Source organism: Lates calcarifer, linkage group LG15 (genome assembly GCF_001640805.2).
Source record: "Lates calcarifer isolate ASB-BC8 linkage group LG15, TLL_Latcal_v3, whole genome shotgun sequence".
Classification (NCBI taxonomy): domain Eukaryota; kingdom Metazoa; phylum Chordata; class Actinopteri; family Centropomidae; genus Lates; species Lates calcarifer.
In genome coordinates this window covers 21,136,541-21,164,391 of record NC_066847.1, presented here as the reverse complement: position 1 = coordinate 21,164,391, position 27,851 = coordinate 21,136,541, and the positions used below count along the sequence as shown (strand labels likewise).

General features: G+C 40.8%; 3 protein-coding genes across 8 annotated transcripts in view; 1 reads left to right on the top strand and 2 right to left on the bottom strand.

Moving 5' to 3' along the window:
• Positions 1-3,398, top strand: part of LOC108892214 (ATPase H+/K+ transporting subunit alpha) — a 30,024-nt gene extending 26,626 nt beyond the window's left edge. For all 4 annotated transcript variants that reach the window (XM_051076377.1, XM_051076376.1, XM_051076378.1 and 1 more), the window contains exons 16-24: positions 183-333; positions 653-821; positions 1,004-1,158; positions 1,412-1,535; positions 1,795-1,940; positions 2,057-2,190; positions 2,580-2,681; positions 2,847-2,938; positions 3,058-3,398. In XM_051076377.1, coding sequence (XP_050932334.1) covers positions 183-333; positions 653-821; positions 1,004-1,158; positions 1,412-1,535; positions 1,795-1,940; positions 2,057-2,190; positions 2,580-2,681; positions 2,847-2,938; positions 3,058-3,086 — 1,102 coding nt within the window. In that variant the 3' untranslated portion in view covers positions 3,087-3,398. The remainder of the gene's footprint in view (positions 1-182; positions 334-652; positions 822-1,003; positions 1,159-1,411; positions 1,536-1,794; positions 1,941-2,056; positions 2,191-2,579; positions 2,682-2,846; positions 2,939-3,057) is intronic.
• Positions 3,399-3,884: 486 nt separating this feature from the next.
• On the bottom strand, positions 3,885-17,793 carry LOC108892194 (DENN domain-containing protein 3). Of its 2 annotated transcripts, none has more exons than XM_018689637.1 (28): positions 17,653-17,793; positions 15,108-15,255; positions 14,709-14,898; positions 14,437-14,526; positions 14,180-14,295; positions 13,842-13,966; positions 13,515-13,626; positions 13,186-13,305; positions 13,003-13,101; positions 12,410-12,529; positions 12,208-12,323; positions 11,886-12,041; positions 11,694-11,790; positions 11,501-11,604; positions 11,069-11,256; positions 10,731-10,890; positions 10,372-10,567; positions 10,076-10,244; positions 8,465-8,724; positions 8,207-8,377; positions 7,725-7,854; positions 7,388-7,495; positions 6,107-6,246; positions 5,815-5,975; positions 5,595-5,731; positions 5,156-5,274; positions 4,796-4,933; positions 3,885-4,689 (listed from the first exon to the last, which is right to left on the bottom strand). In XM_018689637.1, exons 2-28 carry the CDS (start codon positions 15,189-15,191, stop codon positions 4,483-4,485), a joined length of 3,813 nt encoding a protein of 1,270 aa, XP_018545153.1. In that variant the 5' UTR covers positions 15,192-15,255; positions 17,653-17,793; the 3' UTR covers positions 3,885-4,482. The 2 variants fall into 2 exon arrangements, with proteins under 2 accessions (XP_018545153.1, XP_050932332.1); XM_051076375.1 differs by having other exon boundaries at positions 15,117-15,255.
• Positions 17,794-18,619: 826 nt separating this feature from the next.
• Positions 18,620-25,232, bottom strand: LOC108892247 (solute carrier family 45 member 4). Of its 2 annotated transcripts, none has more exons than XM_018689691.2 (11): positions 24,875-25,232; positions 24,603-24,782; positions 23,698-24,356; positions 23,401-23,535; positions 23,035-23,283; positions 22,778-22,897; positions 22,459-22,558; positions 22,227-22,307; positions 21,987-22,117; positions 21,603-21,671; positions 18,620-21,450 (listed from the first exon to the last, which is right to left on the bottom strand). In XM_018689691.2, the coding sequence occupies exons 1-11, from the start codon at positions 25,146-25,148 to the stop codon at positions 21,151-21,153; spliced, it is 2,298 nt and encodes a 765-aa protein (XP_018545207.1). In that variant the 5' UTR covers positions 25,149-25,232; the 3' UTR covers positions 18,620-21,150. The 2 variants fall into 2 exon arrangements, with proteins under 2 accessions (XP_018545207.1, XP_018545216.1); XM_018689700.2 differs by having other exon boundaries at positions 23,401-23,532; positions 24,875-25,230.
• Between the last annotated feature and the right edge of the window lie 2,619 nt (positions 25,233-27,851).

Sequence of the window (27,851 nt, the reverse complement as noted above, 5' to 3'; positions counted from 1 at the left end):
GGTGACGCATCAAGAAATGGACTGTCTGTCCATTCCAGTATCATTTTTCAGTGCACAGCCACAGAATTCTACATTATCATCTTATAAAGATTTACATGAGTTTCATTGGAGTGTCTGGGTGCACGCGTGTGTCTTTGTTTATTGTGCGCAACTCTGCCCAACACTGTGTTGTTTGCGTACAGCGATGCCCGTGCTTGTGTGATCAGCGGTGGTCAGTTGAAAGAAATGAGCAGCGATGAGTTAGACGAGGCACTGCGGAACCATCCTGAGATGGTGTTTGCTAGAACATCACCCCAGCAGAAACTGATTATCGTGGAGAGTTGTCAACGTCTGGTAAATTCACACAGAAGTACACATACACACACACCTTCAGCTTTATTACCTGTGTCGTCTTAACTTAATTGTTTTTTTATTTACATTTTTTGATCACAATACACATCTAAAGCAAGTTTTCTATACATGTAATATGAAAAAACAAAAGGATAGGCACTATGATGCAAATATATTACTTGAGTGTGGTCCCCTGGGAGGATAGTGAATGGAAAAAGCAGCAGGGGAAGAGATTGGTTTGCATGTATTGATAAGTCGGTGTGAATGATCAAAGTGCACATTCTGGCCTGTGAGAGAAAGTTCTCGTCCTTCATCCCTCCAGGGCTCTATTGTCGCTGTGACAGGTGATGGCGTGAATGACTCACCAGCTCTTAAGAAGGCAGATATTGGCGTCGCCATGGGGATCGCAGGCTCAGATGCTGCCAAGAACGCCGCAGACATGATCTTGTTGGATGACAACTTTGCTTCCATTGTCACTGGAGTGGAGCAGGGTGAGACTGGGTCCAGATACTCACAAGATACCAAAAAAAATGTGGAAATGATATAAAGATTTTCACAGCAGGCAACAAACAAAAACTGAACAGAATGAAGCTGCATAGGAAATAATCTGGAGGTAGATGATTTGTACACTGACCACTACACAAATTTTGTGTGTGTGTCTGTTTGTCTGCAGGCCGTCTTATCTTTGACAACCTGAAGAAGTCTATTGCCTACACACTAACCAAAAACATTCCTGAGCTGACTCCTTATCTGATCTACATCACCGTCAGCGTGCCTCTTCCTCTGGGCTGCATCACTATTCTCTTCATCGAGCTGGCCACTGACATTGTGAGTAATAGAATAATTAGTAGCAGTCCAGCAAGAAAGGAAGTAACCTCTTTATGGTCATTACAGTTGCAACTTATTAAAATAGATGATCATTGTGTAAGATTTGCTTGCATTTCACCATGACATGTACACTTTGATTTTGAACACCAGTCTTTTCCAGCATTAACACTCAATTAGCTGCATGACTGTCTTCCTCACTCTCATATCTGCTGTCCAGTGGTATGGTTTTTGTTTATTCCTGTCTCTCCTGTAGTTCCCCTCTGTCTCTCTGGCTTATGAGAAAGCAGAGAGTGACATCATGCACTTGAAGCCCAGGAACCCGCGTCGTGATCGTCTGGTAAACGAAGCTCTGGCTGTGTACTCATACTTTCAGATAGGTGAGACTGTGTGTGTGCGCGTCTGTGCTGCATACTTGATATTACTATTGCACTAACCTCAGAGCTAGACACACATTTTGTCTGTTATACCCTTGTGCAATAAAGCAGATAAGACAGTACTTCTAACAGAGTGCGCTCAGAATTCCTCCGGAGGGGCCGAGCCACTGCCTCATATAATCTGTGTAGTGCCACACAGCCAGTGAGCTAAATTTATATAGTTTTAGAATAGTATTGACCCCCTTTTCTTTCTCTGTTTTAGGAGCCATCCAGTCTTTTGCAGGTTTTACAGATTATTTCACAGCTATGGCCCAGGAGGGCTGGTTCCCACTCTTGTGTGTCGGCCTGCGTTCTCAGTGGGAGGATGTTCACCTTCAAGACTTAAAGGACAGCTATGGGCAAGAATGGGTCAGTACAGACACATAAACCTACAGGAAGTGGTTGGGTAGAGAGATTGTTTATATTTTTATCAGCATGGATACCAAATAACTCCTTCCTTATGTCTCTGCTTACTCTGCTTACAGACATTCGCACAGAGGCTGTATCAGGAGTACACATGCTACACTGTATTTTTCGTCAGTATAGAGATCTGTCAGATCTCCGATGTGTTGATCAGGAAAACTCGACGTCTATCTGTGTTTCAGCAAGGCTTCTTCAGGTCAGTAAACACCCATCCCAGACATAAATTGCTCAACACTGTGTATTTTAAAAATAGCTTAAGTTATGGCATTAACATTTACTGGATTAAATCTGTGTCTGCACCATGTTAACATTAACAACTCTAGGGTTTATGCTGCATTCAGTTATAAACAGAATAGGAAGAACAGGAAATTATTCCAACTTGAGTGTTCACACACATCATTAAAGTCGCCTAAACATGCTTTAAATGTCTCATTAAACACCATATTTTGTGATTAATGAAACATTTGAATTCATAAGTTTAGTGTCTGCGTGTTTTTGATAGTCCATTTCATTTGTAAATAATTAAACCTGAACTACGAGATTCCAGCTGGGTGTTTGGTTATTTATGTGTTTGTTCATCTGCAGGAACCGTGTCCTGGTTACTGCCATCGTCTTCCAGCTCTGCCTCGGTAATCTGCTTTGCTACTGCCCTGGAATGCCCAATATCTTCAATTTCATGCCTATCAGGTAAAAGCACACAGAGCCTCAGTCACATGGTCACCATCTGAAATTAAAGCTCAGACCCGACAACGAGGAAAAACTGGTCTGTTGTAAATATCTATATGTGGTACCCACAAGTAGGAAATTATTTTCACACTCATTACTTTTTACGTGCTGTGTTTTTTGCTTCAGGGTCCAGTGGTGGTTTGTTCCTCTTCCGTATGGTATTTTAATCTTTGTCTACGACGAGATCAGGAAGTTAGGTGTCAGAAGATATCCAGGAAGTAAGCCAAGATTCATTATCCTTCACTCTAACCATTTATCATCCATCCATGAGTCACCATCAACATCCATACAGTACACCCATTCAGTATTCATTAATCTGTGACTTGTACCCTCTCAGGTTGGTGGGATCAGGAGTTATACTACTAAGACCAGAGAAGCTCATTTATTCACCCATCCATCCATATACATGAAAGCATCGCTCATAAACAGAATGCTGCACACCTGGAGGGCCTTATCCAACTTACTATTCATCTCTATTACTTTGTGATCTATGTATTTATAGCTTATCCTGTCTTTTGATGTTAACATTACATTAATACTCTGCCTAAATCCCTTTAACAAAGTATAAAGGTAATCATTGCTGAAAGTCATCATTGAGTAATTCACACAGATTTGTCATGTTCCAGCTTTTTGACTGTGGCTGCATTGTATTTTAATAATAAAGAATTTTAAGACCAATGATGACCTCAAATCAGTAACAAAAATAGAAACATGTTTGAATTCTGTATTGCTTCTGCTTCATGTGTTCTTTTGTTGAAGATTTTGTCTTTACTCAACTATAGAGTTGTTGTTGTTTGCATTTAAATATTATGAGATTCACAAATGCAGATGTATATGTTTCACTTGTGATTCACTCTGGATCTGGTTTAATGGTCAGGACATGGACCACAGGATTTCTTTATTAATCTGGCACCCAAAAGAGCCTCCTGTCTCTCAACTCTCGACCTGCTATAACATTGCCAGGAACACGTTATAGCAGGTGGAGATTAGTATTTTAAACCTAAGAGGAATGTTTTTAACTAAACAAAAGATTTGAAATCTATATCTATATATAATTAATAACAAGTGTACAATAGACTGTGACACAGGAGGCTGCATCAGTCCAGATGTAACACAAAGCACACAGCCTAAAGTAGGACTGCACACAGGCTCATAAACAAACAGTACATGATAATACCTGAAAATTTATTATCAGTGCTTGACAATAAAACGTGAATGAAAATACATCGTAGCATTCCAGTATCTCACTGCTGTCACAGCTAGACTAAATCAAGTTTCTCAAAAGGAACATACAGAATGCATAGACTTAATCTTTTTCACATTTCATGTGCGTGGACAGTTTGTTTCCAAGAAGAAAAAGATCTGCTCTTCACTAGTCCAGGACCAGAGAAAGCAGATGTTGTTACATTCAGTATACTGTATTTTGTTCCAAAGACTCACACTAAAAGTCTTAGAATTACATCTTTAAGAGCCGCTTTCACCATTTTGTGTCCTTGTTTTTGTTTTGTTTTTTTAGCTCCCAGCAGAAAAAAATCAATTACCATTGAAATACCGCTTTAAACAGATGCTCCACCAAGTGAAAGAAAAGAACTTTCCTCTATATCTCTATATATTTTTCTTTGCTGTTCTTTGATTTTGTACTCTAACCTCCACCCTCACTCTACTCAAGTCATGTTTTGCGTATCTCCTTTCTTCTCTCCGCTCCCCATACTCGTCTCTTGCTTCACTCTGTCCATTCTACTGCTCTCTCTTTCTCTCTTCTTTACTCAACTTTCCAGATGGCGATCTTGCCATCGCGGCATGCTGAGCCACTCAGCACATAGCGATCCTCAGCTGAGCAGAGTGTCTGGATGCTATCTGAATGAGCCTGCAGTTCCTTCGCCACAGTGTGGCTCTCTGGGTCCACCACCATCACCTGACCCCTCAACTGACCTCCAACACTGCCCTGGCTGCAACAGCCCACCCAGATCTGAGGGCATTGAGAAAAGGTAGGAGTGGGTAAGTGACGATTGTGGTAGCAAAACACCGAAAGGGTGATGAGAGTGTTTGTGACGTGACACGTTATCATAGCTCACCTGGTCCTTGACACGAATCATACAGGTCACTCCTGAGCTGCCTGGCAGGGAGATTCTTTTGGATGGCTGTCTGTTGTTGTTAGCGTGCCAGAGACACAACTCCCCTGAGTCTGCACAGCCTGTCCACAACTGACCTCGCTGGAACAAACACACACAAAAACTGTGAAGTCACAGATATACTTTACAAACACTGAACTGTTGAATGTCCTGCTGGCTTACAGAATTGTTTCATTCACTAATGTACTTACAGACTTGACTGCTGCTGATTTAGCCGTAGACTGGATAACTGACTTGCTAAACAACTAAAAGGCTGCTATCTTCGTAATTAATTGACATATTGGATTAGGATTGCCAAGTCACCTCTGGAAAGACAATGAAGCTGCTGAATCTACTGGCCATGCTCAGTAGGTTGTCAGGAAGTGCCATCCTTCGCTGTGGTGTCCCGCTCCTTTTCAGTTCCACAACACTGTCACCACAACCTGCACATACACAGACACTTCTGTTCAACAAATCATTATCAGGATCTTTTTTTGCTTGTAAAGAAGAAGTAGACATTATTGGGTTAGCTGAGACATTTTCACACAGGAATGAAGGTCCCACAGTCTCACAGGTATATTCAGTCAGCGAAAAATCAGTGCAGTGCAAAAGGATGCTACTGAAGATTGTTATTTAAATGTGTATTTGAGAATGAGAGGAGTGGGGACATTTACCTAAATGAGGAAGCACTAATTACACAGATAAATATGCACATGAATTCATAGTTAAGGACTGGAAATCAAAGAGGACAGTGCGTACTTACAGCACCACAACGTGCCATCATGAATCTGTATGGAGGAGAGACGATCACAGCTCAGGTGGAACTGTCGCTTCACTTTGAGACTGGCTGAGTCCCACTGCAGGACTGTCCCATCACAGCTGCAGGAGTATGTCTGCTGACTGGGAAAGAGATGCCAGATTAAAACGCTCACTTTTAATGTTTTACATGTAATGAACTGTACTACAGTTACTTGTATCTCTACCTGTTGGGTTGATCTCTGGTGTCCACTGTGAGGCCAGTCACTTCATGTCTGTGCTCAGTCAGCTGTTTGTTGCAGGACATGCTCTGAGTGTCAATGATGTAGATAACAGAGTCCTGGGAGCCAATCCACACCTGCTCCTGGACCAATCCTAGCATGCAGTTCTACGTAGAAGAGGTGCCATGGAATCTCAAATCCATTTGATCAATCAATCCATTGTTTCATCAAAACAACAAAGTTTAAATACAAGCGTATTAAAGTGAACATGTATGACTTTGCAGCACTCTGCTCTCACCAGCTGCGACTCTCCAACCTGGATGCAGTCCTGCAACATGGACCAGCTAGCTGCATCGAATACAACCACTTTTCCCCCACTGAGAGCCACCCACAACTTCGGGTTCATCTCACCCTCAGAATTATTGCACGTCAACTGACCTGGAGAGAGAGAAAGAGGTAAAGGGTGAGAGCTGAACTGACTGTAGGCAGTAAAAAAAAAAACAAAAAAAAAAAAAAAACAGGGAGGAGATGAGAACCTCTACCCTTAACTGTCCTAACTGCCCTCAGTCAATGGCAGTAAATAAATAGAAAAGATAACTTAATTAATTACACTAATTTGCATAATTAGCATTTTATATTTTTCCAATGTCCAGATAAACATAATTGGCAGGGATTTGATAGAAATAAATAACAAATCTGTACTCTCTTTCACAGAGTACCTCGGACACTATTTTGGTTGTGTTGCTCTCAACTTTGTCTCTTCTTAAAATGTTGTTTATCTGCTTTATTTGGCTCTTTGAACTCACTTATCTCCTCAGACCAGATCAATAGCTTGCAGCTGCTTTTGTTCTTTGTCACAGTGTGAACACATGAGACACTGACCTGACACTGACATTATCCTGCCCACTAATGCACAGCACAACGAGACTAATCAGGTTATATGGATAGGTTTGCCTGGAGCATCTGTTGGCATACAAATATTTACAAAGCACACACGTGCATGCACAAACACTGACAGATGTTGTCACATGTAAAGTCCTCATGTTGACATGTTTACATGCAAAGCTGAAAATGTTGTCCCGCCAAGCTGAACAACAAGAAGCACAGCTTTTGATACCAACATTCAACATTCAAAATTCATGCACATATACAGAAATATCCATTAGAGTACATGTCTGCGCTTTGTCCTTTCTCCTTATTTTTGCCCCTTGCTTTGACATTTCTGTTGTCACTCTGATGTGAATGCACACCAGGACAACTTAAGATAATTTGACAGTGGGTGTCTTGTGACTTCAGCAGGCAGTGTACAGTGAATTAAACGGATAGAATAATGCTTTCAGAAAATGTGAGGCACATGATAACACAGTTATAAATAAATAAACTGATTACCACTATATCTTTGACACTCTGAACTGGAAAGGACTTTGACAATTAATATTAATGAGATGGAAATGGGGATTTACTGCATGAAACTAGTGGTTATGAAGATGACATAACTGTTACAGTGGCAACAAGGTGTAGGGCATTTGTGTTAGGTTGTCTCAAAACCACACACTCTGCAAATTGCTCCAAATAGTACCTGGTGTGTATAGCAGCACATGTACAGTCTGAGGTTCAGCCAGGTCCACTGAAGGGTTGATCTTGTGTTTTAGAGTCTCTGAGGTAGTTTTAGACACCATCATGGGCACTGAGCAGCAACACAAACACATTAAATATAAGAGGGTAAATGGAGAAGAGCATAAAGAGACACACGAGAGAGAGAGGCCGATATAACTAACAGATAATGATGACTCAGATTTAGCATCAACATCAGCATGAGCATGAAGAAAATGGTACACTTCTGTACAGCAACATATTTACTGTACATGAAAAAAGAACAACAAACAACAAAAAGCAGAAGAAGAGTGAGGTCAGACCTTCATGCTTAATCTTATCAAAGTAAGCCAGCTTCGAGGCAGCAACGATGGACCTCTGGGTTTGCAGACAGCCCATGACAGCATCCATTAACAGGACATTAGTCAAAGCCTGAGTGATGTACTGAGGGTCCTTGAGAGACATAAAATGAGCTAAACGTTAGTACAGACAGTTATTGTGTGGGCAAACACAATGACAAACACCCTTGAAAATTGGCTTAAATGGTCATAGCACCGAAGAAAACACTGCTAGAAATGTGGTCACATTATGTTACGTATACATAAATATAGTCCACAAGTCTTACCATTGTTCAGTTTTGACCTCCAAATTATGGAGAGGTAATTTTTCTAGTCACGTGCTATTGCCACCCAATTTTGTAAACACCACAACGTTATAAACTGCTACAGTTTGTATGAGTGGTGCTCATATTGCTGTTCCTTCCCAGGCCAGTCAAAGTGTTTTGAGATCCTTTGGCAGGTTTTACCTTGTGTTGATCGGCCATCTTGCGTCCAGCCCACATCTCTTTGACCACAAGGTTCCAGAGTTCAGTCTCTGTCTTCAGGTTGGCCTCAAACATCTCAGGCTGACAAGAGGTCTGGATACGAAGGGAAGGAATGCGAACGAGTAAAAAGGGAGCTGAGGCAATCTTCACCTCCTGCACAGAGAAGGGGGAGTTATTTGTTAAAACATGAGTGGGGTAAAGAAAACATGATTCAGAGAAAATGGATTAAAGACACTTGACCTGTATATCTCTGAACTTCGTGATTTCCACATAGCCCGGTCGTCCCTCGGTAAGCAAGAACAGACGTTTCTGCGTCATGGCGATTTTACCAACGCCATGGGAGGTCTTGACGCAGGATGACAACTTGTAGACACACTCACTATTGTCAAGGTGGTCAATGACGTCAGTAGGCAGGTTGACATCTTGTGCCTCAGCCTCTGTCTCCTTCCAGAAGGTGTAGAAAACTCTGAAGAGTTCAGGGTCCACTTGCTTCGGCTGGCCTAGGACACATAGAGAGAGATGTGTACAACTTGGTGCAAGCAGACAGACAATCTGTACACAAGACAAAAAACACATGGCTTAAGGGAAAAAAAAACACAAGCAGATACATGCTTAAAACATGTACATAAACAGATTAAGTTAGTTCCACATGCAGTCTCGATATCTCAGAATAGTATGAATTGTTCTCCATCATGTGTTGCTAAAAGACTCCCAGACAACAACTACAAGCCTTTCAGTCTGGTGTTGAGTCCTGTTAAGGTTCTGTCTATTTTTTCGTCCGTCCATCTGGCCAGACATGATGCATTTTCATGTCGGACAAGAATCAAAAAACATGTGAGGGAATAAACAAAAAAACAATTATGCTGCATGAAGTAGCTTCAAAGACTGAGTGATGTGGTTCAGGTGTTAGTGGACTATCATAAATACCATGAGCTTATAACTTAAAGTCTAAATTAATTTCATGACCCTTGTCACATGACATTTGCTATTTTTTTCTCTAATGTCTTCTGAGACGTTTTTCCTTTAACTTGCTAATTAGGTTATGCTGATGTTAATATTGGAATCAGCCTCAAAAATCCTGTACCAGACCGGGCTATATAATGGACTCATCAATCCATCAACCTGTCCAGAAGAAAATCCAGTTTAAGGACAGAGGGTGTTGTATATTGTAGAGATTGTAAAGCCCTTAACAATGTTGATTTGATTTTGTTCTGGGTACTCCCACTTGATGCATCATGTGTTCATTCTCAAGTTTATTATTTCTCTATAGAAATGTTTCCCCAAAGCTAAGACTCTATAGTCTTTGCCTGGTCAATGTAAAGATAGAATATACAGAATTTTTATATATAAGATTAACATCATTATGTGTCTATACTCTTCTAGTCAGTTGGTACAAGAGAGAACATGTTGTGCAGAATGTACTTCACACTTACAGAGCATTAAAAGGAGTGTAACAGATCGTCCGGTCGATTCCACCATGTCGGCAGCCACCAATGTAATTTATTTAAAATTGTTTCATATAATGCTGGTGGAGAAAATAACTACTGTATAGCCTATATATACTTCTGTGTCCACCTTGTTAGTTCTGGGCTTATCTAATTAAAGGGTTCTACAATATGGCTAAGAAACAAAATGCGTTCAAGATTTACCCATCTTTCATAAGGGATTTGGATTTGGAACTTGAATCAGCACTGCAGTATTTCGAGCACTTTACCTTGACTCACACCGCTGGTTGCAAAAATACTGCACCTGCAGTCTGTGGAGACTAATGGTTCAGGTTTGATATGGCAAGGTTTTACGCAATTCAGTTTTATCTAATCTTCACTCATCAGCCTTCCTTCCCTCACTTACCATCAGTGAGGGCATCAAATAAACGATGTATGGTCGCTACATCCTTAACAATCCCACATTCTTGGACGCATCGCACAAACTCGTCCTGATGCAAATGTTTTCGAGGAAGCTCGAACTTCTTAACGTGGTCATCGGGCTGCACCACCAGCTTCTCGTTCTCTGTCTTCACCTAATAGGTGAGAAAAAAAAGAAAAGACCTCTAACATCCTACAACATACCGTCTATCGCAACTGATTTAGCCCTCCATCCAATCACTTCTAAAGCATGGGTAACAATGAATCTGTGAGCCAACTGACCTTGAGGATGAGTCTCTTGAGTTCAGGTCGTCTGTCAGCTTGCTGTCTCTCGTCCCAGTGCAGCGACTCCACAAGCCATGTGACCAGCTGTGCTGGGAAGATGGCAGTGTCCGTCTTGTAGAGGTTCTGGAAATCACTGAGAGCATCCAGCCGCCGTGAACACAAGGTGTTGATCAAACCACGCAAATAGTAGAATCTACAGAAGGAAAAATTATTTAACACAGAAGAAGATCAACAAGTGGAGGGATTAAGGAGTTAAAACAACTGAGAGTTAAGAGAATTAACTCAAAAGAAGAAGTGATGGGGCTCTTCCTGAAACGATGACAGGAAGAGTTCAGAAAACTATGAGAGCAGTGTACCTGGCCAGCAGAGTGGAGTTCTCGTTTTGGACAGAGAAGATAGCCTTGCCAAGTTGCTGGATGAGCTCACTGTAATAACTTTGGACTGAGTGGAAGGACAGAGACGCTGGGAAGTCTGGGAGTTTAAACACCTTTACAGGCTTAGGAGGAGTTCTTAGAGCTAGAGGACAAAGAGAGAGTGGAGAGGGAGAAAAATACAGGAGATGTTAATTTTTCTTGCCACTTTTTCGTCATGATTGTACCTCTGTATATATATATATATATATATATATATATATATATATATATATATATATAAATATATAAATATAATTGGGTATATTCCTCTCCAGCTTCACCAGATTCAGACATGATGATCCGCGTCACCAGTGTGTTTCTTTGGAAGCTGATGGTTTGGTCATCTCCCAGGTTAGGAAGGCTCATCCCCAGTCTTTTATTCAGCCTGGTCTCTGTGAGGGAGCTCTTTCTCCGTGCTTGAATCTCCTGCATGGTGGGTCTGCGCGGGACTTCAACCATAGCCTTCATCCTAGAGGACACAAGAGGGAAACAATGCACAGCAGCTTTTGTACTGCTTTGTACTGCAGAGATGAAGAAAGTCTGTTTTTTGTTGCAACTGTTTTGGAGAGGTGCTGATCCAACTGTATGGTCCTTTTTGAGGCAGTAGGCTATGGTGCCTTTTTCAACTCCATTTATATCAATACACACACATCAAGCTGTGAACTTTCTGAATCAGTTAGTTTGACAACTATTTGATAGCTTTAACATCTTACTTCTGCATCTCAGAACGAGTGCTGAGCTCCATGCGAGCATAATTGTCCATTTTCCTGTTGAGACGATCCTTGAGGAAAGAATGGAAGATGTGTGTCTCCAACACCTGCAACACATTTTGTCATCCATGCAAGTAAAACAATAAAAGATAACATGATAGAAAAATATCACCTGTTGAACAAAGTTAGTATTTACCTTTTTGTAAAACAGTTGTTCAGCTGGCTCTCTGGTTTTCAGGAACTCTTCACTGTTAAACACTCGATGTTCATAGTTAAGGTGACTACTAACATCCCTGTAAAATGCATACATGTATATTAAATTAACAAAATATGTCATTTAGAAGAACCATCCTGTTGGATCTCAGTACTCAAAGAATACTCAGAGAACCTGAATATGTTGACAATCAATTCCAACGTGATCCTCTGGACATCATGGTTGAGGTTGTGTTGCCACGCTCTTCTTTGTGCCCGCTGATGGTTGATGTCGGTGCAGCTTGCATGGTGGCACTGATCCAAGTCAAAATGCATCTGCAAAGACTGACACCTGCAAAACATACTCAGGTTGAACAAACCAATAGTAGCTACGTGTCCATATCTCTTGCCTAGTTTGAGAGAAGCCTACCATCAATAAAAATCGAGTCTCTAGTATACGTAACTGCTAATGTTTTGTAGGCAACAGTTTGGTAGTTACTTGAATAGTAAATGAGTACCTCTGTGTGAAGCAGTCTGCAGCAGCTGGAGGTATGTGTGGAAGGTCGATGGTATCAGAACAAGAAGAGGAGACGCTTCCATTATCAATGTTGATTAAGATAAGATCATCTGTTTCCTGGATGAAAGAGCATCAATATTAAAATTAATGACTTGTTTGTTTCTCAGTCTGCTCCCCTGATCTGTAACAATTTGTGTACTTACAGCTGCAACCTCTTCAAAATGGCTGACATGGCAGCCCATAAGGAAGGCAGTCGGAGCCATGAGAAAGTCAAGCATGCCTCGGGCCAGGACAGGAACATAAGGCTGCTGCCATGACAGAGGCTGGAAGAAAAATCAGGTATGATGGACTTGATGAACAGTGTTCTTAAATTGCATACAAGTGACTTTGCCACGTTCAAAATCAATCAGCAAAGTAAAACAATATGTTGCAAGAACAAATTCAGTAGTAAGGTACTAAGGATTAAAATTTAATTAGATCATTCTTATAATATTTAATGTACTGTGCTGTAACTTTTTTTCATTATTTAAATTCAGTTTCAGGATCCAAAGGTACACATTTACAGAAAGGGGGCTTTTATTTTCTTGATTATCAACAGGAAGTCCCTATTCCAAGGCTTCAAACTGCAGCCCTGCCTTACTTTTCATTTAAGTGCTTCTAAGGGCTAAAAATGAAATCTGATGTGATAAAAGTCATTCTGATAACATACTTAGGAGTTAAATTCAATAAAAAATCAAAATAAGCTTTAACACTACTTTTCGCTCTGCAGATGTGGAGACATAGATTTTGAACTGACATGCAGAAAAAGCAACAAACTCTCTGCCACCAGCGTGAGTCTGGCCCAGTCAGCAGAAAATAACACCACCCGCTGTTCCTGCAGGAGACAAGATATCACCTACAGGGTAACACAGATGAACAGAGATGGTTAATGTGAGCCTCCTCCTGCTTCCCTGACAAGTACAACAGATGTGTGTAATACCTGCAGTAGTTGCTGTGGCCTGAAGCAGAGGAAAGGCAGATGGAGGTCTAAATCTATAGCTGGGTGGTCTTTGTCTTCTCTGGATGGTACTACAATGGTCAGAGGACGCAAAGTAAACATCTGGAAAACATACACACTTATAATTAGTGCTCCCTTATTATTTGTCTGCCTTTATCACTCCTTACATATTAAGAATATAAATATTGTTAGGACAGGTGACCACAGAGTGAATGCATCACCCTGGCTACACAATTAGTGTAATTCAAACAAATGTCCAAACAAAATCTGTCCATCTTTTCATTACTTAACTATACACTGCACACACACACCAAATGTAGTTGTCCAGGAGGTGGAATAGGCACAAGTGTCAATTTGGCTGCAAACTCCTTCACTCTCTCCTCCATGTCTGATAAACGGCAAGTTCTCAGCTGGATCAACAGACTAACAAAGAAACAGTGAGAGAGAAACAAGAAGAATTGCCTCTTAATACAGCTGAATTGCTGGTATTACACCTACACTGCTGGCCTGTTCACAAGTAGACCTTAGTACTTAGTAACAGATATAAAAAAAAATAAATAAACAGAAACTAATTTTAAAAACTTTTTTTATATGGTAAAAAAATAAATATCCAAGCAGTTTAGTACATTGTCTCTCACCATGACAGACAGTCTCTGAGTGCAGTGAAGTAAGGATACTTGGATATAACACAGAAACCAAAGGCAGAGAAAAGTTTAGAAAACTTAGAGGGCCCAGCTCCATTGTGGAAGAAAGACGTCCCTTCCTGTAAAAACACAGGAAAGACGATCTAATGATGACTTGATTGCATTTACAGTCTGGTTACTTTTATCTAACATTACAACACGAAGGTGGCCATACTATTTATTGACCCATGCTCACTGGTGAAATTGTAAAAAATTACAGCCTGCACCTACAATGTCTTGTTATCTGGCCTGTTAACTGTTGTGTGTGAGGTATTGTATGTAGGACTGTGTACCAGTATTGGGCGGTAACACTGAAGTACTACTCCGTGGGTCTTGTTGCCAAAGACATCAGTGAAAACCAGGAAGTGAAACTGTTCATCTCTCTGTTCATTGGTTACTTGGAGCCCACCTGGTAAAAATAAAGAAATATATATACATTTTTTCACATTGGCAGTACCTCAGTTATGATAATATGATGATGTTTCAGGGATCATTATTAGTGCTCTCAGAGGATTATGTAACATAAACTTCAAATCAGAAGATCAAATACCAGGGAAGCAGAGCTGAGGTAACGCCATGAGATCAATGTCTTTTGGAACACTGACATCCTCACTTCCTCCTCTTCCCTCTGCTCCTCCATCTGCAAAAACATAAGCAGCCAAAACAATGTAAAATAAAACTATACCAATCACTGATGATAACAGAATGAAAAAGTCTCATACAACTCAGGCCAGGGATGAATCAGATACCTCGAAGTCATGTTTAATATAATAAACTGAGGCCTGTTCTGTATAAATATGTGACCCAACAAGTGTACCAGACCTTGGCTCAGGGTTGCAGCAGCTGAAGGAGGTTGTTCCCTCTTCTTCCTGATAAAGGAGCGCCGCCTCTTCCCCTGTGACCTCACCACTTCACTCTCATTTTGCGGTCTATTAATAAAGGGGGGTACCAGGACATGCAGTACCTCCGGCTCCAACAGAAGGCGTTCTGGACTTCCATTATCGTAAATAGCCTAAGCGGGAGATAGGTAGGGAATGATTGGGTGTATAATAATTTAAACTAACATATACTACATATTCTACTTACATTCCTGTGTTTTGTTTAATGGTGATTTTTCCTATTCATACATATATTTATATTGGGCTAATAAAAAGATAAAGATAACAAAACATTATGTTTACAGATATTCACCATAATCATGATGCATTTAAAGACAAATACCTGGTAGACCTCTCTGAGTTTGTCCATAGATGCTCCCACGACCACGCAGGCTTCCAGCAGAGCAGGAGGTGGATGGTCTGCCATCACTGAAACCAGTCCAGGACCCAGCTGGACCAAGGGCCAACTCAGACCTGCTGGATCACAACCACTGAAAGCAGCAGAGAGGAAACATAGAGGCAGAACAGAGAGAGAGGTAAAAGCAAGCCAGAGAGTGACAAAGATGAAGAGATACAGACGAGAGAAAGAAAAATATAATAGTTATGGTGTGTTTGTTCACAAGGAAAACAGCTGTTTCATCTCTCTCATCCTCATCTTTCTGCATGAGAACAATAATTATCAGCTAAATAAAGTCGCAACATATGACAGAGTGGCTGATCCAGCTCATTATCTCTGCCATTCTTCTCATCAACAACAACTTCTAAAGATCCAGTCAGACTGTTTTTTTTCCTACCACAGGATTACTCCAAGATGCAGGAAGTAGAAGTTGTCTTTTGCAATTATCACAGCCACAAAATGTTAATGTGATAACACTGCTATGACCTGATTGCAACTCATAATAAATGATGTAAATTCAACATCAGATCAAGCTTAAACTCATCAGTTTACTTAAAAAAAACACTGACACCAAAGTCAGCGAGGAGAGACAAGACACTATATCTTAATGTACTTTATATTCCAACATTCATTTCTCTGATGCACTGTGTTATTGATTACCAGTGCATGAATCAGTATCTGGAACAAAATACTGCAGGCAGATTATCAGCTTGTCATTTTTAGATTGTGGCAGCGGTGGCACCCATTATGTGTCCCAAGAAATTCATATGACAGCTTAGGAAAACAACTGAATCAGTTAAGCTGCATTAAACTCCACAGGGGGAAAAATGTCATACATGAAACAGGATGTCGTTCATCATTTAATGAGTTATTTTTTCTCCACAGATCCACACACTGTGATAAAGTATAGACTCATTTTTCTACATCATTGAGTCACCGTGGTGAGGAGCAAACATTTTTAATCACATTTCCCTGTTGCTCCAGACGGTCTGGTGTCTTCTTGGAAAATTAAGCTCATGTGTGCAGAGGAGGACGGACAAACAAACACACACACACACACAAACACACACACACACACACACACACACACAATTACTTGTAACTGTGCCACACTGAATGGGCTGCATGGACAAACTGTTAATATCAATTCCTCCTTAAAACAGCCTTGTAATGAACAGACCTGTAGCCAGTTGCAAGAAATATTGTAACATGCCTCAACACTTACTACCATCAAGAATTCCTTCAACTCTTCTTTCAAACAACCAGTGAAACAGTGTGGCATTGTTCACTTATGTAAAAAGAATTGATAACTAACCCTCAGCAGCAGGAACGTTCAGCATAACTTTACTAATATCCCATTAAAGAGCATGCCACATGACCGGCTGCTGTCCCTCCATCATTAGTCCAAGGATGTGACATGATTATTATAACATACAGTACAATCACATGATCCTTGAAAAACAGGGTAAATGCCACATCAACTCATAACAACACAATCTTTTCAGACGCAATAATTGGATGTGTTACATCCTCTGATAATGTCACAGCATAATACGTGACACCATGAGGAGGACACACAACAAACTGGCATTTCTTTCTTTCAGATCTGAGGTGGTTGAGATCTGAGGTGAGACCTGGATCAAATGTGTCCTTAAAACCCTGGAAATTAGTGGGAAAAACCAACACAAACAGTATTTGCAGAAATAGAAGCTGAAGAAAAGGTTAAATGTTATTTCTGTACCATGCTGGCAAACAGAAACATAATCTGACCATCAGAATCAATTAGATGGAAATAAAAAGTAGGCTATAATCTGAGCCTTAAGGAGCAGCTGACATTGTCTGATGTCTCCAACTGTCTCCCCCTTTTGATCTGACCCCATGCAAATCCAGAAAACTGTATCAAGCAGGGTACTTTTGCAGTTTTCATTAGTTATTTATACCATAAGCAAAGCAACATGACTGTCTTTCACTTTCTTTACTTCTTTAAACAATTATGTGCTGCTAATAATACACCTCATCTGAATCTCGCCTGTAGAGGAAATAAAGACTGACTCTTCCCACTGTTAATGCAGGAGTGTAGTTTAAATAGGTCACTGAAAGACAAAAAAAAAAATCACTGCATATGCAAGCCTGCAATAAACTACTTTTAACCCTTTAGGATCCACTGTGACGGATATGTGACCAGGTAACATCACTACCACTTTTAGGAGAGTTAACAATGTATGCATATGACGATGCCAACACAGAATAAAGTCTACGCAGAATAAGCGTTTAGTAAAGACTTAAGAATTCATCAAAGTTGTAACCTAATTAAGGTTTGTAGTTTCATTGCAGGTGTGACACGTGACCCTGAGTCACAAGCTGTGCAGGTGAGAGGATGCTTCTCGTCAGTCTCTACACCTCAAACTTGTCGAAGAGATACTTTCAAAGTAAACTCGCACAAGTCAGAAAATAACGTTCGTACTGAAAATATCGCTTTCGAGTCACTGACCTCCTCGCAGACTTTTGTACCGCTCCTCATTCATCCCCGCCTTTCGCGTTCACGGCAGCTCAGCCCCCCGGAGCCGAACTGGCAGCAAACTCCTCCGCTGCTAAATGAAACCAGCTCATCCCAGTTCCCATGTTTACTGTCAGTCTGCTTCCTGTTTCTCTGAGTTCCGACACAAACATGCGCATTAGTGATTTGAGGAAGGACAATGCAGTATCACAGAAGAGCCTCTGAGATAAAGTGTAAATATATCTTGAATTATCTCCAGCTCTGCGGTGTATGCTTGAATGATCCGTAAAGAGTCAGTTGAAAACCACTGAAAATGTAGTGGACTAACGTCAAGTTTTCAACCTACAGTTTGAGGAGCTGAGAGAGGCATTTGTGTTCGTGCGTTTAGACTCGAAATAACTTTAAGTGCAGAATGTAAAACCAGATTTATATTTACTGACTTTCCCTGGTGTAATAACTCTGTCTGACCTGAAGAGGTCGGTGGTTGACTAATTGAGCATAACGTACAATCAGCGAGATAACACTGTATGCCTACACCGAGAGGGTTTGCCTCAACATGTGAAACAATATGACTTTTTTTAAAAAATTATATCTTAGATTTTGTAACATCAATTGACTCCCAATGTGAGTTTGTAAAGAGGGATTATTTTCATGTTATAATGCAATGGTTTAGATCAACTGCAAAGTCCACTGAAACAAGTTTGCTGAATTGTAACATGAGTATGTGACAGATATATAACTAACTACTAACTCTAATCAATTTTAAATACAACCACAATTCAACACATTTTGGCTGTTATAAAATCACTAAATAATTTCCTGTGGTTTATTGCTTCAGTTTTGTTGTTTTAAAATAATAACAAAAACCCAAATATCTGCTAAAGAATAGAAAGAAAAGAATGACTGCTGGTAGAAATCACGTATGATGGGTTGTTAATGAAAACACAGAAACAACAGAGGATGCATTCACGGCCTTTTTTCCAAAGAATTGGTACAAAAACACCATTTTTAATTGTACAAAAGTCTGTACAGCAGCAAAAAGAACCAAAATCACTTAAGAAACACACCAGTGATTGACTTCAAACCAAAACATAGACTATCATCTCAAAGGCTTAACATTTGTATGAAATCAAAACATTCTGAATAAGCCAGGAGCTGGATCCAAGAAATTCTTTTTCTTATTCAGTAGTTTGGCATGAAAGTGGAGTGTTTCCCCCAGACAGAGCATCTTTGTGAGATGGAAACATCTATGAACATTTAGACCAGCAGAAGTTAATCATGAAAGCAGATTCAAGCAACTAATCATTGTGACAGAAATGGAAGTTGTACAGAGAACTTTCTAATTCTTGAAAATAAAAAGTGAAAAAGAAAGTTTTTATGTGTCCACAGATTCTACGCTGGAAAATCCCTGTTCTCTTTTGACTTAAAGTGACTTGTCGCACACACTTGCAGAGTCTGCATTATTTACAAAAGGAAATGAGTGATTAAAAAAAAAAAACACACACAGAATGAGGATGTTCCCTTTGTAGTGTTTGTAAATCAGGTGTGTAAATCTTGAGGCCTTAAATCCTAAATGACAGCAAACACACCATAAAAGACAAAAGGCAATGGCACAGCGAGATACAAGGTCCCAACAAATACTGTTAGCCTTCCCTAAATACTGATAACAGAGAAGTCTGTATATATAAGAATGTAATGATAATAAACATCTTGCTCTCAGTCAAGTTAGAAATGAAAGAATCTGTGCAATGTTTACACTTGTGGTGTAGTTTCCTCTGATCTGAACTTAAAAACCTTTAAAGAGGAAAGCAGACTGAGAAGGTCCTGTGCTTATCTTCAAGGTTTATTTGGTCTTAACACCCCAGACAAGGGAGTTTCAAGTTTGCATAGATCAGTTTTTGGCCTTGCATAGATGTGGTCCTCTCTACCCCTCAACCTACCCCTATTACAAGTCTGTGGAACAGTTTCAGACCACGTCACATTAAACAAATAATGCTCTTATCGGTGAGCTTAAGGCCACTATGGGCATTTACACCCACAACTCCCATATTCAACAGTGATAACGCTCTACTGAAGATGAGCCTTCAGAGAGCAGAGACTGGGCTGTCCAATTAAGACTGTACACAAGTGTGCAGTGTATTGCACTAGGTTTGTGACACTGAATATGCGTGTGGTAGAGACTATGCTAAATAATCCTCAACAGACTCTCTCCTTCCTTTCATGTTCATCAGTCTGATGTAAACTGAAACCTGGCAGTATGGGAGCTATTTATCCTTTCTGTACAACAGGACAGAATATTACAGCTGTCAAATATTTAGAAAGGCACACTAACCTAATGTGTAAGGCAAGACTTCCAATAAAAAATACAAAGTCCAATCTCATTAACAATGACAGAGCATTTCTATCCATTTTTTAAGGGCTATTTATGACAAATGTCCCATGATGAACCTAAGATCACCATTAACTATCTTCCTATTTCACCTCTGGAATGTATATATTTCAAAAAGCCTTTAAAACCTTTCAGTAGAAAGTGAAACAAATGCCACCCTGCAATACAATCACACTGAAACCCAAACCACTATAGGTCAAATTTAAGGGGCCATGATTAACTTCCATTTACAGTGTAAATTCACTGCAGTGCCAAAAAGAAAAAAAAAAACTTTTCCCAGCTGCTGGTTTTATCTCTTAACTACATTATGATACAATGTTGCTTGTATATCATGGAGAAGATGGCCTACAGAATTTTAGTGTTTCTGTATAGGCAAGAAACATAAAGATCAACTGCACACTAGCTTGCTATGTTAACGGGTTCCAACATCATAACTGTGAATTAAAAAAGTGTATCAAATTAAACAAACTGTTTTGTGTATGTCAACAAATGTAGAAGGTTATAGCTGTAGTTTAAGAACTTGGCATTTATAAAATAACGATGTAATTTCAAGGTATTCCCTTAACGGATTGAAACAAATATTTACACCTGTGTTCAGCAGAGGTACACATAGTAGCACTTTTACAGCATTGTGATTGTCCGTTGAGCAGTTTTAGAGCAACTTAAGCAAAATTTCACACATTACGTCATTCTGCAGCATCAGTGTGACAGCACTGTTCAGAAGTGAGACAGAAAGTGCTCTGAGTGGTTCCCATTTATGTTTTTGCAATCTTGTGTTTTCTTCAGTAGTTAGTTTTGAACAGTCTGACCAAATCACTGTCAGGTGGCTCTGTGTTTTCATGGCTTTACTTCTATCCATCCAAACATTTATTTGTATTATGGTTGAGGTAGAAACAGGACAAGCAGAGCAGCCCAAAACTGAGCTAGTTTCTTCTTGTCAGTCCTCTGCTCCAAATCCATCCCACCCAGATTTCTCTAAATGGAATGCCAAGTTTCTTCCACGTTTTCCCTCTTCCCTCACACACTGTTTTTGTTGTAATCCGCACGTGCTGTGGCTTGTACATGGTGAGGACAAACCTTAATCATTATTTCCATGTTCATACTTAGGCAAGAGAGTGATTCTCTGTCTTCTTCAAACTGTCTCTGTCTGTGAGGTTCAGCAGAGCCAGTCTCTGGTCACCGGTCCTTTCTCCACTCTGATCTGAATCTCCAGACAAATCCACCAAGCCCTTGTCCTGCTCTGAGCTGCTGGGCTCCATATCAGGATAAATGACGAGGAAACAGGCAGTAAGGAAGCCAAGGAAGGAGCCCCCGGAGGCCACTACAGGAATGACACGCACGCTGCCAACTGCCTCCACCACAGATCCAAGGGCTGACGCAACCAAAATCTGGCTGATATAGACCTGGAAATTGAGAAAAATACTGTGACTCACTATAATCTCATGGCCTAAACCTGTGGATCTGTTCAAAGAAGACCAAGAATCACCCACGTTTGGGTGTTGAGTTTAAAGCAACTAGGAAACTTGAGTTTGGTCTAAAAAGTGTGAATGCTCACCTGACAGGATAAGATGGCACAGTCAATACCAAAACCTCTTCGAGTGTTTGCTGGACTGTGGTGAATGTACTGAGGAGGGAAGAGATGAGAGGAGACGGTGTAACTTCAGCTGCAAATATTGGGTCTCTTTATCAGAATGTAGTTTTTTGTGATGAAATGCTTCAGGCTTTCAGTAAACTACAAGCATAAATATGCAAGGATTTGTATATTTGCATATACTTTTTTTCTGAAAACAAAACAACAATTATTAGAAAATGTCCCAGGAGACATGACAGAACAACATTGCATCACCTTAAACTGCTGTAATGTGCTTACACTTGGCTGAACAACTTAAAAAACACATGTGCATGGATGTGTGTGTGCAGTGTCTGTAAGAGTACATACCTCTTTGATTTCATGGTACTGTCCGAGCAATGCATAGGGACAGTAGGAGATACTCATGGAGATGATGCCCATGCTACTGATCATCACCATGGCAACATAAACATTCGAGAATATTGCCATGATTGCAGTTCCTAAGATAAGGGGGAATTAAAGCTTTAAGTAATTTTAAATACACAAAACCTATGCTCCCAAATCTGAAAACTAATGAATTAATAAAACTAAAACTAATCCAAAACTGACCTATTGAGAATCCCAGAGTTCCAACGATGTAGATGACCTTAATGCTCAGATCAAAATTATCCAGGTACTTCTGAAGGATGGCTGGGTAAAGAGAAACATCAGTTATTGGAGACAGGTTTGTAAAGAGGGTCAGAAAAGAGAGAGGATGTTTAATTCTATCACTGGATTTGTAAATACAGCAGTTAGGTGAATCCTAATAGAAGTAGAAATGGAAACAGCATTTGTATTTTACCAGAGCACACAGCTGCAGTAGCAGCGTAGACCACCAGTCCCCAGCAGCCCATCTGTACTCCTCTGTGATAATTTTGGAGCTCTGTGGAATTGGCTGCTGCCTGAAAAATAAGGAATAATTGCAGAAATGTTATCGTACACTTGACAAAAGACTGGATAACTCAAATTATAACGTTTCTATTTGGTTAATTACTATGTTTATGTTTCTTTGTGCACTACTGTGTGGTTTCCAGGCAAAATACCAAATGATGTCCGTTAGCACAGCTGCCTTTAGATAATAATGAGTGCATGAAGATGTGTGTGTGTGTGAGAACATGTACCGTGGGGTCTCCATGGAAAATGACTTGTCCCATGAAATCAGTATAAAACACAGCTTCAGCTATAATAGAGAACCATGTGAGGAGGTGACAGACACACAATCTCCACAGCTGCCTCGGCATCTACAGAGGACAAAAAAAGAGAGAGCGAGAGAGGGAATCAAGACTAGCAGGTGAAAATACACAAGGAGTTGCACAATAAAGTTTTCTTTGTTAATTTGCAACAGCGGTAAAACATCAGTTTCCAATTTTTTCTTCACCTTCAACATGGACAGCCACAGCAGTTTAACAGTTGTGCCCCTGTCTGGTCCTCCCTCGCTGCTTGAGCCCTCAGAGGACAGACTACTAGCCGACAGCTGCAACTCTCGTCTGTCTGTGCGCTGCTGGAGGTCACTCAGATCATTGAGACTGCGGGAGGTGGTGATTGGCTGAGGACTAGAGGGTGCTGCCCGTCGACGTCGATAGCGCTGCGATCCCACTCGTCCATAGTATGAGAAAGTGAAGGAAGGCTGAAGAGAAGAAAGACGAGCATCAGCTTTATCACATTTGCAAAACGAACTGTGATGTCAAACAGATATTTATGGGATGACAGAAAGTGATTCAAAAAATGATGAATGCAATCGTACTTGTCTGTAGAAGGTGTGTGGGTGTGGCCGTGATGAAACCGAGGTGTTGGACGGGCGGCTCCCGAGCTTAGTAGGAACATGGCCTTTCACTGCATTGAACTGATCAGAAGCCATACCATTGGCAGCCTTGACCTGCTGGGACCAGAAAGAGGCATAGAGCCTACATGAGACTATATATTTGAAATACAGTACAGAGGTTTTCTTTCTCTTAAGAGTTCCATATATTGCCTAGTTTCACAGTCATGGTCATTTTAAACGAACACAAATAACATCTACAACTGTGGCAGCTGATTTCACCTGTCTGAGAAGAGAGTCCTCTGAGCCAGAACTGGTCTGATGAAGAGAACATGGACAGTTTGTTGGATCTTTATGCTCAGGCAAAACTGGATTTTTAGGCTCTGAGACCATCACATCAGTAAGGGCGGGTGGTCCGGCAGGGGGAGATGAGGATGGCTTGAAAACATCTTCTAGCTCTCCCTGCATCCCTGGTAGAAAGTGATGCACCTCTGGCAGGAAAAGTTGTGAGTCTGGGTCGAGGTCAGAATCCAGCTCAATCGTAGCATCTGGCATGGCTAAGACTGAATCGCTTTTACTCCGCACTCGATCCACAGCGAGGAAATCCATTTCCCCTTCCTCAGGATCTGATTCGTTGTCCTCTCCGGACAGGGCTTGCGCTGAGGCATCTTCCTCTGCAATCACATCAAGTAAAGGTGGCATGTGGCCAACGGGCCTGAAAGACAACTGGCTGGTAGACTCCCCACTTTCTGTGACTTTAAGCTGATTGGATGGCGCGAAAGGTCGTTCAGGGATACTGAGCATGTGCAGTGTGACAGAGACAATGAAGATGATGCCCGCAAACAGGAAAAGGACCTGTTCCTGTGATTTAAATGCTTGGCCCAGAGCTGTGCCAGTCCAGTCAAGACCACCTAGCATGTAGCCCACTGCTCCACCGAGCCCTGGAGCAACAGGGACAGACAAGATACCGATTAAAAAACAAGGGCAAACACAATAACAAAGACAAAAATCTCTAAGGCTGTGTTGTCTACATGTTAAATACATTTTCAAAGCTCATATTCTGAGATCACTTATAGGTTCTGAGGATGCAAATGTGTACACTAATTGCAGATGTTTTCTTGAACAGCTGATATTTCTATAGGTCCATGTGGACAGCCTGTGTGTGGGGGGGTGTTCATATATCTTACCAGCAGAGAAGGCATGAATATTCAGGGCCATATCTTGCTCTTCAGTGTCAGCAACATCAAGAAGGTAAGCTCTGATTGGTCCCTCGGAGGCATCGGCACAGAAGTCCAGCACCACCACGCCTAATACAGTTAGGACGATGCCGATTGGCTGGCTGCTGGGGCTGTCACCTATGGAAAGGCCTGAAACAACACCACAAAATAAACACAGATAGGGTTAAACAATAACTGCTATAATTTATATGTGATGATCTGCTTTGAAGCCTTCTACTCACCTATTAATGATCCATTTAAAAACAGCGCCACTCCCAGAAGCACACCTACACATAGGGCTAGAATGAACGGTCTTCTCCGGCCCCATCGCAGAGTACACCGGTCACTGGCTGAGCCGATCAAGGGTGTGAAGAGGAGACCAAGAATGGGACTGAGGAACCAGGTTAAACTGTAATATTGCTCAGGAAGGCCTAGAAACAAACATGAACAGAACAGAGCAGTATGCAGATAAAGTAAGATCAGATTAAATCCAGGAATACATTTAAAATATAGCATTAACCTTACATTTGACTCTTCTTACCTTTTTATATTTGACCACACAGTAAATATGTCTGATATATTGCCTGAGCTTTTACAACTTTATAGACTCAAGTCTTTCCAGTATTTTCTAAGCAAAAGCTGAATGATAAAGAAGACATTAGAGGAGACTTGATAAAACAGTAAAAGTTTAATTTGCTGACAGGCTCTATAAATCAACAAAGATCAGGTGCAAATGGGGAAACAGTTTCATGTTTTTATCATAAACCCTGTCTTTAACTCAGACTACTGAACTACTGACTGATATTATTAGCTTAAATGTTCTAAATGTATCTAATTTGTTTAATATGCTCTGTTGTAAACTGCCATCTCGGTACAAAACTCATCATGAAGCCAGCCTCTTCATACATTTGTCATGTAGGAATTTGCAAGAATAACTAATACATGGGAATCTGGGCAGAGAGGTTTTTTTTTCTCTGCACAAAAGGTGAAAGTTTTCCCATGTTCCACTGTTTATAAAAGCATAGCACATGACAGCACTTGCATACCAATGCATAGCTGAGGAACCACTGGTGCTCTTAAGCAGCTTCCTCTATGAGTGGCTTTTAGGGTGGCAGGGACATTTCAAATAATGAGGTGGCCTGTTACAACACAGTTAGAATTAAAGCTGCGAGCAGCGTTGAACGGGCCCTCGCACCCGGCGCCCGTCGGGGGAGCGGCGACCGCGGGACCCCGGCAACCGCGGGGTCAACGCAGGTCGCAGGGCACACGCTGGCGTAACAGTTCACACTTCCCAGATGTAAAAATTTAAAATAAAAGCTTTTATGCTAATTATTTTCTGTGATAATATTTTTCAGAGCTCATCATCTGTGACAGCTCTTGGCTCTCCTGACTGTAACCTCCCTGTGGCAGCTTCTCACAGACTCAATTAACTCCTCTTCCCCTCCCCCCTCAAACACAAACACAAACACACCCACACAAACACAGAGAGAGATACCCCCTCCCAAAAGGAGATAAAACTCAGTTTTAACTTGACTTTACAAGCTTTGAGCTTTGAGCAAAAGCATTTTTTTAAGTTCTGTTATTGGGTGCATATATAAATCATTTATGCTTAAACAAGGCTTATAATGAACTTATTTGAATAGTGAATTTCTCATCTGCCTAAAGTCAGGGCGAAGCCACTAACCAGCTGTAGGGATGGGTATCATTAGGATTTTATCTTTATCCATACAGACCCCTATCAGTCCAGCTTAGACTCTTACTGGTTTAAGAGAGTGAAGTTTATAGCAATTTGCAAAATTTGGAGATTAGTGACAAACTAACCAGTTAGACTACATACAGACAAGCTTTCATTTTAGCTGTTAGTAACAGTTTGCCATGAGCTTAACCAGCGTGCTGTGCTTCCTGTTAAACATGTCATGAGACTGTGGACAACGCTGAAAATATTACTTTACTAACTACTGGCTGAACAGGCGCTTTGACAAAGAAAAGGTAAAGGCCAGCAGCTTTTACTTTTCAATGCACTTGTCGTCAACTTGAGTGGCTTATATTCAGCTGGTTCACCTCGACGCCGGTGGATGTAGACGTGCACTTTTCCTGTCGCCGTACACTGAGTAACACGAAAAAATCAGCTGACCCCTTGTGAAATTTCCTAACTGATCAAAACCAAACTGTAAAGAAAAATCTTCTTTGAGGCTACAATTTCAGACTTAACTTAGTCATTCACTAGTGTCTTGGCAGCGTTTATGGGGTTTTTAGACAGGTCTCTCACTGGTTTTCTTTCCAGGGTCATTGAAATCTTTGGCTTCCTACCTCTGCCAGGCTTGTTCTGCACAGTGTGGCTCTCCTTGAATTTCTCGGTGACGCTTCTCATTTGAGTTCTTGACGCTTGGAAATGCTGTGATAACTTTGTATATCCTTCTCCTGCTTCCTGAGCATCGACAATTCTTTTCTTCAAGTCTACAGTGATTTCCTTAGTTTTTGGCATGATGCTTTCTCAAGTGACAGCTCAAATCTTAACTGAAGTTTTTATCCCGCGTGTAAAGCAGCTCTTGGCTCTCCTGACTGTAACCTCTCTGTGGCAGCTTCTCACAGACTCAATCAACTCCTCTTCCCCTCCCCCCTCAAACACAAACACAAACACACACACACACACACACACACACACACACACACACAGAGAGACCCCCCTCCAAAAATCCATCAAAGAGTAATACAATGGCTCCATCTATAGGATAAAGTAGGGAGTCGCAACAGGAAGTTACCCCAAAATCTGAGGTTTCAAACAGGAAGTTGGGTTTCTGAACTTTGACGGGCCAGAACAGGCACACGCTTCGACCAAAACTCACAATTTTCGGAGGACGTCTTCCAAAAATCGTCAAGGAGGGGCTGACAACATTTGAAGTGAATCTGGTCACCCGTCTAGAAACTGGACATCACACTATAAAATATGTCATTTCCTGCTATAAATAGGTGGCGCTACAACAATTGTATGAATATTGACATATGGATGTGTGCAGATAGGTACCATTAACAATCCTGTAAAGTTTGATGCAGTTTGGACAAAGTATGGCCGAAATATAGCAAATTTAAAGCAACTTCCTGTTTTGTGGCGAGTGATCGAACTTTGAGGGGCCATAACTTCCACGCCCTTCAATGAAAAGTCCGAAACTTTTGCAATTTAACTTCGTCTATGTCTTAAGAACAAATTATCAAATTTTG

What these genes read in the sequence shown, in the direction of transcription:
- LOC108892194 (XM_018689637.1), bottom strand. Translation starts at nt 15,191, where the DNA reads ATGGCAGACCATCCACCTCCTGCTCTGCTGGAAGCCTGCGTGGTCGTG. An exon ending in ACCTCAGCTCTGCTTCCCTG is followed by an intron (nt 14,296 to 14,436) that starts GTATTTGATCTT and finishes TATTTTTACCAG; the next exon opens with GTGGGCTCCAAGTAACCAAT. An exon ending in AACTCCACTCTGCTGGCCAG is followed by an intron (nt 10,568 to 10,730) that starts GTACACTGCTCT and finishes TTCCTTCTGTAG; the next exon opens with ATTCTACTATTTGCGTGGTT.
- LOC108892247 (XM_018689691.2), bottom strand. Translation starts at nt 25,148, where the DNA reads ATGCTATATTTTAAATGTATTCCTGGATTTAATCTGATCTTACTTTAT. An exon ending in AACTCTGGGATTCTCAATAG is followed by an intron (nt 22,118 to 22,226) that starts GTCAGTTTTGGA and finishes CCCTTATCTTAG; the next exon opens with GAACTGCAATCATGGCAATA. An exon ending in AGTACCATGAAATCAAAGAG is followed by an intron (nt 21,672 to 21,986) that starts GTATGTACTCTT and finishes TTCCCTCCTCAG; the next exon opens with TACATTCACCACAGTCCAGC.